The 10,293-nt window shown below is 39.0% G+C and overlaps 1 protein-coding gene across 1 annotated transcript in view; it reads left to right on the forward strand.

Annotated features, from left to right (window-relative positions):
• Positions 1 to 566: 566 nt before the first annotated feature.
• Positions 567 to 10,293, forward strand: part of CMAS (cytidine monophosphate N-acetylneuraminic acid synthetase) — a 19,402-nt gene continuing 9,675 nt past the window's right edge. The window contains 3 exon segments of the mRNA XM_019630366.1: positions 567 to 924; positions 7,606 to 7,748; positions 7,905 to 8,068. Coding sequence (XP_019485911.1) covers positions 665 to 924; positions 7,606 to 7,748; positions 7,905 to 8,068 — 567 coding nt within the window. The 5' untranslated portion in view covers positions 567 to 664.

Genomic DNA, 10,293 nt, shown 5'->3' on the forward strand with positions numbered 1-10,293 from the left:
CACAGTGTTTACTACACTAGAGAGGGATTGTCAAGGTTGATTCCAAGTTTTTGCCGCTAGGTGGTTTGGTGATGTTGATAGAAAATGCAGTGGTAGAAGCAGTTTGAGCCCTATATGGAGAGCTGAGTTTTTCAAAATGTTGAATTGAAGGTGACTGCTGGTCATTCGAATGAGGTAATCTCTTGGAAATAATGAGTCATGAGCCTGGCAGAAAGATATACGTTCAAAATATAATTTTTAGATATAAAATTGATTTGTGTTAGGGTGCATCAGGGTATGCAGTGGAAAACCCACTATAATTTGTAAGTGGGGAAGTTCTTCAGCAAAAGATCAATAACCTCTGTTGCCTATTTTAGAATCTCCGTACCATATCAAGCACCCCCAGAAGGTCCACTTCCTTCAAGTCATCTCTGGACTCTCACTGCTTGGCTTGGGTTTGAGGACGCCCTGTCAGAGACTACTCGGCCTAAAGGACCCCGGCGAGGCGGCCGCGGACTACAATTCCCGGCGTGCCGCGCGATAGGGGGCGGGGCGGGGCGGGGGCGGGGCTAGGAACGGCCGCCCCGGCGAGCGTTGAGGCGGGGAGATCCGGCGGTGCCGAGCTGAGGTGGCGAAAGAAGAGCTCCCGGATGTGGAGAAGCTGGGGAGAAGGCGTGGGAGGAAGATGGATTCGGTGGAGAAGGGGGCCGCCACCTCCGTCTCCAACCCGCGGGGGCGGCCGTCACGGGGCCGACCGCCGAAGCTGCAGCGCAACTCCCGCGGCAGCCAGGGCAGAGGTGTGGAGAAGCCCCCGCACCTGGCGGCCCTAATTCTGGCGCGCGGCGGCAGCAAAGGCATCCCCCTGAAGAACATTAAGCACCTGGCGGGGGTCCCGCTCATTGGCTGGGTCCTGCGTGCGGCCCTGGACTCGGGGGTCTTCCAGAGGTGCGCATGTGCGAGTGGGCAGCGCGGCCTGGGCGGGGGTCTGGAGTGGGAGTCGGGCGGTGGGAAAAGCTGGGGCTCCTGGGGCTTTCGCTCCTGGAAGGGGTGTGCAAGATCCGGGGTGTCTGGGCCCCAGCTGAGAGCTCGGGGAGGACAGGCTGCAGCTTCTTCCTTGTTCAGTAGCTGCTAATAGTCATGACCTGGGACAGTTCCTGTTGCTGTCCTTGAGAATGCCACCCGTAAAGGGGAAATTTTTCTCTTCTCCGCCGTCCCCGCAGCCCTCGACTTAACAGGGGAAAGGAGGCCACTCCAGTGAAACGTCTGCGATAATACGTGAACTCTGTTAGACAGAGGCCATTGGGGTTTTACTGTTAATCGGCGTCCGATAACCGCTTGGTGCTGATCGATGAGGAAGGTATCAGGCTTATTAATGGAGCGGGGTGTGAAGGCTTTCCAGTTTCGAGCTCAGCTTGGAGATCTTTTACTGACCTTTGAAAAATACTCAAAGCAATCTGCCTGTGAGTCAGCACAATCTAGAGCTCCCTACATTTATAGTGTGGGAGACGGTGGGAAAGGGTACATACAGCTGGCTGTTTATATGCTTGTCAATGGTTTTATCATACTTTTGGAACCTGGGCCGCCCTAAGGACAGTTTTAATTGTGCATCATATAGAGACATTGCCATATGCCATAATGGTTAGGAGTTACAGGCTGATGTCATTCATAAAAGAAAGGGGACAGAATTCTGTGCCAAGAATTGTATTTTACAGTTCGGAACGTTGCCCTAGTTATATGTGAATTTGTTTTTGTGGAAAGTAAATTATTTTCACCCTTTGATTTTGTGGTTTTGGTTTTTAAAGAGATGGTTATTTTTGAAACATGTTAGTTACGTCCGTTAATATATGGGTAATTGATTTTCATTTACCCAATTTTGTTTAAAAAGGAGATACCAGAATAAAAATTGAGTAATTTCTTCAACGTTTTAATCCAAAGGAAGCCCAGGCAGAGCGAGGTAACTAGGAGCTGGCACCCAGAAGATAACACTAATGCAACAGGAAGTGTGCAAAGGAAAGATAGGGAAACACTTGGGGATTTGGTTCAATGCAGTAAACATTTACTGAGCCCTAATTTCTGCTGTACACATCCAAGGGAATACCACAATGAATGTGACACGGTTCTTTCCTTGTGAAGCCCAGACTATTGGAGATTTTTACCTCCTTACATGGGGTATACACTGAAAAAATAAGGACTGAGAGAAGGTGCACCCAGGCAGCAGTGATGTAGTAAAGTCTTTTTTTTTTTGGTGCAATGAACTAGAAAACAAAGTCATAGAAAGAGAGCAAAACTCATTTACAACTCTTTGGTTGCATACCAAAAGGGTGAGGAAGACCCTTTCAAACTGGCTTAACAACAACAACAAAAAAAGGTAAGGCTTGTTTGAAGTACCATCAAATTCAAGCTCAAAAAATGATTTTATTCAGCAAATATTTATTGACCACCTACTATGTGACAGGTACTGTTCTATGTCCTTAACCAGAGGTTACAGCAGTAGCATTAGGGTCAATCTAATGTCATGGAGCTTGCATTAATAATAGGAAGAGACAGACAATATACAAAGTATACTTATCAGGTGGTAATATATATTTTTAATAAAAATAAAGGTGATGGTGCCAGCATCTATTTCTTGGTTCTTCTAGGTATTGAGGTGGCTGTGCTGAGAACTGTAGAACTTCCCACACATACCGACTCTGTCCAAACCTTTGTACTCAAACTCTAGCATGGTTTCTAACAGCTTCAGTTTATGTTCTTTGGATGCTCCCAGCCTCCCTTAAAAATGCCTGCCTGAGAAAGCCCAATTTGTTCTGGCAGATAGCCCCGAGCCCCCTCTTACAAGTTACTTTAAAAAGTTTGCAATTATAAATCCCTTCTCTGCTCTTGGAGACCTAAATTTACCACCCAAACTTTTCTCAAGGACCTGAGAGCTATCCCTGAAATGCAAACATCTGGGAGTTAACTCACTCTCCTTCCCAGTCCCTAGGGGAGGGTACAGGCGCCTTGCTTCAACTTGCACCCTGCCTCCTGTCTAGAGTTAGAAGTTTGTTTCTCCCCTGGATAAGCGCTAGTTAACAAACTCAGATGGTCTAGTCACATAGACATACCCCCTTTAACAGCCCTCAATGCCTTTCCCTTAGCACAGCCCAGCCTTGTTTTGGAGAATTTGAGTTCAGTTCATGCTGGATTCTTTTCCCTGTTGCAGTAGTCAACGAATACAACCTGTCCTTACAGCTATAACCAGTGTCTGGCTTTGTTTATCCTTGACACTATTCCTCATATCCTACCAGGTTTAAGTCTAGTCAAAAAGCTGTCCTCTTTGCAGCTTTAACAAAAGTCTCATTAGGTGGTATCGGGTCCCCTGCTCATCCCTGAACCTGTCACTGTGGCTAGAACATGGTTCTTGTATTGGTATGGTTTAGCCCCATCCTCAACTCTTGGAGCCAGTAATGAAGCAATGACAGGATCATCAATAGAAAATTTGGAGTGCAGTTACTAAAAGGGGGACTAGATGCTGGAAGTCAAAACCCAATAAAAGCCATTTCAGCAGACATTGGAGATTTTGCTGTGAGATGATTGGAAAATAAATGTATATATTAAACAATGATTTTTCTGTTTCCATTTATTAAAAGGCATTTATTAAAAAGCCATGAAAGAATAAACAACTTGAGTACTGTATTAACTTTTTCTGTGCCAGTTTTATTTAATACATCTTGTAGTTAATACAAGAGTATTAACTCCTTGATGATAGGGATGATGTTTTATAAAAGATTTTGAACCACCTATAGTATCTGTCACTGTGCCAATAGTAGTAATTAGAAGAAATAAAACCAGTATTTTCCTTACTAGCAAAGTGATCATAATGTTCCTAACTCTCCCTTTTCTAACTTACAATATTATCTAATAATGCAATTTTACTGTACAAGTCACGTAGCTGCTTGCTAGCTGGCATCCTTTCTAGGGATCTGGAAAGTGTAACTCAAAAAATAGAAGGGAACAGCACTACTTCCTCCATGAATTTTTTGCTGACCCCGTCAGTGGGAAGTAATTGTACCTTTGTTTTCCCGTGTATAGCAGTGTCGTTTATACCTTTTGTGCATGCACAATGCTGGGAGGAAAGATCATAGACCCTGGAGTCAAAGTATACAGATGTACTGTGTAACTTTGGGTAAGTCAATGTCGCTGTGCCTCAATTTCATCATCTACAAAATGGACTTAAGTGTCTGTCTCATAGGCCTGCTGAGGGAATTGAGTTAAAGTGTATACAGCCCTCAGAATAGTGCCTGGCATATAGTGTGTGACCTATCCTTGACATTTTCCCCTTGTATTGAAGGTTTTTTACAATCTTCATGTCTTTCATGGGCCACCGTTTCCTTTTTCCTTACCTGTAAAACAGGTAAGTTGTCATCTTCAAATTCCTTTTTAATGCTAACATCTTTGGGAGGCCAGATTTGACCTGGGATGTCCCCTGCTCTACTAGGTAGAAAGCTTCTTGTAAGCAGGCACTATCTTCCTCACTTTTGTATGCTTTATGTATCAGAACCTCAATTAAAATGTGTTGGTTTGAATTTAATTGACTTATTTATTCTGAAGCGGCCATCAGAATTTGAGGCAGCTTTCCTGCCTCTCCCACTCTACTTTTTTCTTCAACAAATGTGTACCCTAGAAAGGAAATTAAGGAAATCTGTCTGATTTGTGTTTTTCAGGGTTAGAATGTACTTTGGAGATTTTGTTCAAAGTCATGATTTGACTCGATTGCATATTTTTATGGCCTCCTAAGAATCGAAGCTACCAATAAAGGTTACTAACTTGGATAGTTAGCAGTCAAGAAAAATGCTGACATAATTTAATTTTCATTTAGTAAGAAGTTATTGTTAGAGCTGAGTTTGTAAGAGCTTGATTTTCAATGGTGGTGCAGTGCTATATAAGTAAACCTCAGAACAAATTGATTTTTTAAATGTTGTCTAACATACTTGTGAAAAACATTTCTAGGGTGTGGATTTATGACTAATGAAAGGCCTATGCTGTGTTATCCTTAAGAAGGCAGTTTATGATTTGAAATAACTTTCATAGGCACCATGGTTGATACTCCTGTTGATCCTGTTAGATATATATGACTTCATTTGAGGCTAAATAGCCATTGGGATTAGACTTGGACATTTACTCTATTTGATTTTAAATCTTATTAGACCTGTTTGTTCACTTGCTCATTCCTTCTCTTTTGCTCATCTGATTCCCCTAACCCAAAGGAAAATTATCTACCTACTTAGACCCTTTAATAGATGATAATCATTGTATTTTAAGTGTACATATGTGATGCTATTTTCATATTCCGAGTGTCGTTGCCTTACATAATACATACAAATTAGACATTTGGACCTTTGAAGGTCTGAAAGCAGAATTTAAGTTTTCCTCCCAACTAAGTGTAAGGATTAAATGAGACCATGTAGTTGTTTCTTTCTTACCGTTTCTATTTATTTTGAACAGTGAACATTTGTTAAATGTTTATTCTGTATTGTGGTTTATATTTAATCCTCATAACCATATGAGGTAATTACTATTATCACCTCTATTATATGGAAAATTGAGGCTTTGGGAAATTATGCATTTTGGATAGGGTCATATAGCTAGCTAGCATGTGGTAGAACCAGGATTTGAACCCCTGTTTCACAGCCCATGCTCTTAACCATTTACTGTTTTATTCAATACATATGTATTGAGCAGCTGTTATACATCAGGCACTATAAAAACAATTTGTAAAAGGTAAGGCATTATAGAAGGGTTAGTTACTGCTTCCTTACCTCTCTTTCCGAAACGGCTTAAAGGGAATCATGGTACTGGGCTGGCCTCTGTCTCTACGATAGGCCAGGAGTTTCTCAAGAAAACGGTCTATATCCCCAGTGTCCAGACTAGTGCCTGAAACAGAATAGGCACTCATAAATGTTCCATTAATGCAAGAATGAATGAATGGCAAAAGGGAGGAAAGGAGGAAAAACAAAGAAACCTCTTGTAAAACCTCTGTTCTTTATCTTTTAAGCGTTTCAAAAAGATCACTGAATCCTGTGGTGTTATTTTCATACCATAAAGATCAGAATAATAAAGTAAATGGCTTCAGTCATTTATTTCAATTAGTGATGTAAATTAGATGTCAAAAACCCATCTTTTTCGCTTTTGCTGTTCATTTTTTACTATATTACCATCTAACCACCCTCCCTACACCGTCTCTTTAAAAAATTCATTAGGTTTTCACTGCTCGTTTACTTTGTTATATACCTTTGACTGTGACATTTCTTCAGTGAAAAACCTGTCCTCAAATTATTTCAGATTTCGAGCTGGAGGAAGAGGGAGGCTCCTAACGTTCTGTGTTGCACAGAGTGACATGCGTAGATAGGAGACGCATATCTGACCCGTAGCCAGTGGCTCATCTTATTTACTAGGATTCCTTAGAAAAAAATTAGGGGGTGGAGGGAGGTATGGACTTTACCTCTAGATTTAAATCCTCCTTCTGCATATATTAAAGGGAATAAATGAAATTAAATTAATAAATGAAATACAGAGATGTCAGAAAATCTTCTTTACTTTCTTTTCACTCTTGGCAATTAAGTGTAGACATTTGAAACATGTAGTTCCTCTTTCCCTCGGGATGGAAATAAATTACTAATAAACTAATTGAAATAAATTACTTGAATGAAGGGGATAGAAGAAAAATATATGCATATGCTAAAAACTAAGTCATTAAGTTATCTTTGTGTAACATTATTAAAACATTGTGGCTAGAGTAATAGTCAAATCTTCTGCTTCTAGCAGTGGGAATTTGTAAAGGTTCAGGAAATTTAATTTCAGTAGAGACTACTGAACACCTCCCAGAATAGCAGTTTACTTTTAGTCATCATTCACTTAAAATATAAATAGGCAAGTCTGTTAACTGCAGGTAATAGAGCTGTTAAGCTAAACTTTCCTGAGCGAATAAAGTCACATTCTCCATGTCTCTAATTGTTATCAATGGCTGTAACTCCACTGTGTTCAAATATTCATATATCCACTGTTAATTGGCATATAAAAAAAAGTTGAGTATTTTTGTTGTTTTGATCCCAGACTTGGACCTTTAGTCTCTTCTAAGCTTGAAACTCTCTTAGCTTCATGGTTGGGCTAAGCCAAGTCCAGTTTTTTCTTAGCAAGTACATTAAATGAAATACTTTATAAGGTATTTTGGATGTGGGTGGGGAATAAGAAGCAAGCTCTTCATTACTTCCTTTCAATTGGAACTTCTAGCACTACTGTTTTGCTTAATATACCAGTAGCCTTAAAAATATCAAGTATCCTTTCCTATTTTATAAAACTATATCTAGAGCTACATAAATAATATTTATGTAAATAACTATATAGTATAAATATATGGTAAATATAAATACATCTAGGACATTTTTTATTTAGGTGTTAAAAATATGGTCTATATACAAAATACTTCGTAATTTTTTAAATTTTACAGTACTTTCAGATCTAACATTTTGATCGTATGAAAACTATTTTAATATTATGTAAGCTGCATTTTTGGGTTTCATAGCTCCTTTTTATCTTTAATGATTTCTTTTAGTGATTTGGCTTTTTTATTTATTTTTAAAATCTACATAGTGTGTGGGTTTCAACAGACCATGATGAAATTGAGAATGTGGCCAAACAATTTGGTGCACAAGTTCATCGGAGAAGTTCTGAAGTTTCAAAAGACAGCTCTACCTCATTAGATGCCATCGTAGAATTTCTTAATTATCACAATGGTATGAGTTTAATAGTTTATTCAAATTTTTATTTTAATTTCCAACTCGCTTATCATTTCAAAAGACTTTTTTAACATTTGCCTTAAAGCTCTTTGTATTACTTGCTTGCAAAGAACTTTATTTTGATGTCCTTTTCATTTGTTTTGTCTTTTTAAGAGGTTGACATTGTAGGAAATATTCAAGCTACTTCTCCATGTTTACATCCTGCTGACCTTCAAAAAGTTGTGGAACTGATTCGAGAAGAAGGATATGATTCTGTTTTCTCTGTTGTGAGACGCCATCAGTTCCGATGGAGTGAAATTCAGAAAGGAGGTAATGTGTTATAGCAATCTTTGTTTTAGCTCATTTTATGGAGAATCAGTTTTTTCAAATGCGAATATTCTTTAGGAGTGAGGAGAGTAAAAAGGGAGCAGTAAAGGAAAATATGTGATTCTTAACTGGAGTAGGTAGTATTTCTAATCAGTTCTAAATCTTGTGATTGCTGACTGAGGCAAGACAGTGAAGTGAGCCTAAATGAATTATTTGCTTTACTTTTAATACTATTTGCCTTTTGAGACTGACATATAATTTTTCTAGATCAAATACTTTCATGTCTGTTCTAAATATGTTTGATAAACTCCATATATAGATCATATAGAATTGTGGGCATAATAAGCATCTACCAAAAAGTTTTGGGGGACCTCAAGAATAAATTGTGGAATTCCCAAAATATGTAACTCCTTATGCAAGAGGGGTTCCATAGAGTTTAGCTGGAGCCTGATTTCTAGCCAGGTAAACTAGCAAAATATGTAATAAAGAATAGAATCACCAATAGATAGATATATGTAACATATTTAAGGAAGGGGATTGTGGTTTCTGCTAGGTGCCCTGACATTTGTTGAATATAGGAAAGCTGGCCTAATCGTCTCTAACATATGTGTGACTTAAGATGTTATTCTTTTGAAGATGCATCTTTAACATGTCATTCCAATATATTTTACCATCCATTGTTTCTTATAAGAAATCAACTGTTATTTTGACCATTGTTTCTCTGAATATAATTTTCTTTAGGCTGCTTTTATGATTTTATCTTTATCTTTATTTCCAAAGTTTGACTCTGATTTGTGCTGCTGTGGTTTTCTTTGCGTTCATCCTGTTTGGAGTTCTCTGAACTTTTCCTATCTATAGTTTGATCTCTTATCAGTTTTCAAAAATTCTCTTCAAAATATTTATCCTGCCACATTTTCTCTCTTTCTGGAATTCCAATTTAAATGGATTTTAAACAATTTTATGATGTCCACATGTCTCTCACAGTCTGTTCTGTATTATTTATTTACTTATTTTTCTCTTTATGATTCATTTTGAGTAATTTCTCTTGACTTGTATTTGAGTTCATTGATCATTTCTTCTGAGTTGTCCAGTGCACTGTAAATCCTACCTAGTGAATTATTTTAGATACCGTGTTTTTTCATTCTAGAAGGTACCTTTAGATTATTTTTCAGAGATTCCATTCTCTGTTGAAATGCTCCTTCTTTTCATCCTTTTGAAAAATCTTTTCCTCTCATTTCTTTAACATGTTCATGATAGCTACATGAAAATCCTTGATTGCAAATTCTAACATCTGGGTCATTTATAGTTCTGTTTCTGTCACTGTTTATCTCTGATTATGGGTCATGAGTTTCTGCTTCTTCATATGTATTGTATTTTATCATATGCCTGACATAGAGACTGGAGTATATATTGCTTTTTTCCAGGGAGGACAAACCTTTTCATCCATCAGGCTGATAGGATAAGGGACTAATCACTTCGATCTAATTAGGAGTTGGGCTGGTCTAAAACTTTAATTTCAGTTCACGTTTTACTGCAGTTCTCCTGCCAGGAGATATAACTTGTATGTATTCCTAATACCCTCTGCTATAGGACTTTCAGATCTAAGTACCGCACAACTGGAATGATGTCTCCCTGACATCCAGACAATTTCCAGCTTCCTGTGCCACTGCACACTCAGCATAGACCTGGGGGGGAGTCATTGGCTGGGAAGAACTAGCTCTGTGTTGACAATCTGTGACTCTAGTCCACAGAGCCATTGAAAACTCTTCTGGTTTCTCCTGATCCCCGCCGTCCTCCTGCTTATGCCAAGCTTGGTCTTTCTCTCACCTCTTTCTCAGACTCAGCAAATATCCCCAGGGAGAATGCAACCACGGGTCCCTGTTCACCTAGAAAAGACTTGTCCCTCTCTTTCTTTTTCTTCAAAGCACCACTTGAATCCTCTAGTTTATTTGCTTGTTGCGTATCTCCACCACTGGCGTGCAGACTCCATAAGAACAGAGGGAGTGGAGCCATGTTCACTGCTGTGTATTCAGTGCCTACAAAACCACACCACATATGTTTGCTGAGTATTTTTCCTAATTATTTCAAACACTGGGGTATAGTTGAGCAGAGGATGCTTTAGTTAGGGAAGTATGTAGAGGTTATTCCTAGAAGCCTTTATACACAGATGTGACAACCAAACGTGAAGGAAGATTCTGAAGAGTGACCAGCTATTACGTACACACACAACACGAGT

Source organism: Hipposideros armiger, unplaced genomic scaffold (genome assembly GCF_001890085.2).
Source record: "Hipposideros armiger isolate ML-2016 unplaced genomic scaffold, ASM189008v1 scaffold_904, whole genome shotgun sequence".
NCBI lineage: Eukaryota > Metazoa > Chordata > Mammalia > Chiroptera > Hipposideridae > Hipposideros > Hipposideros armiger.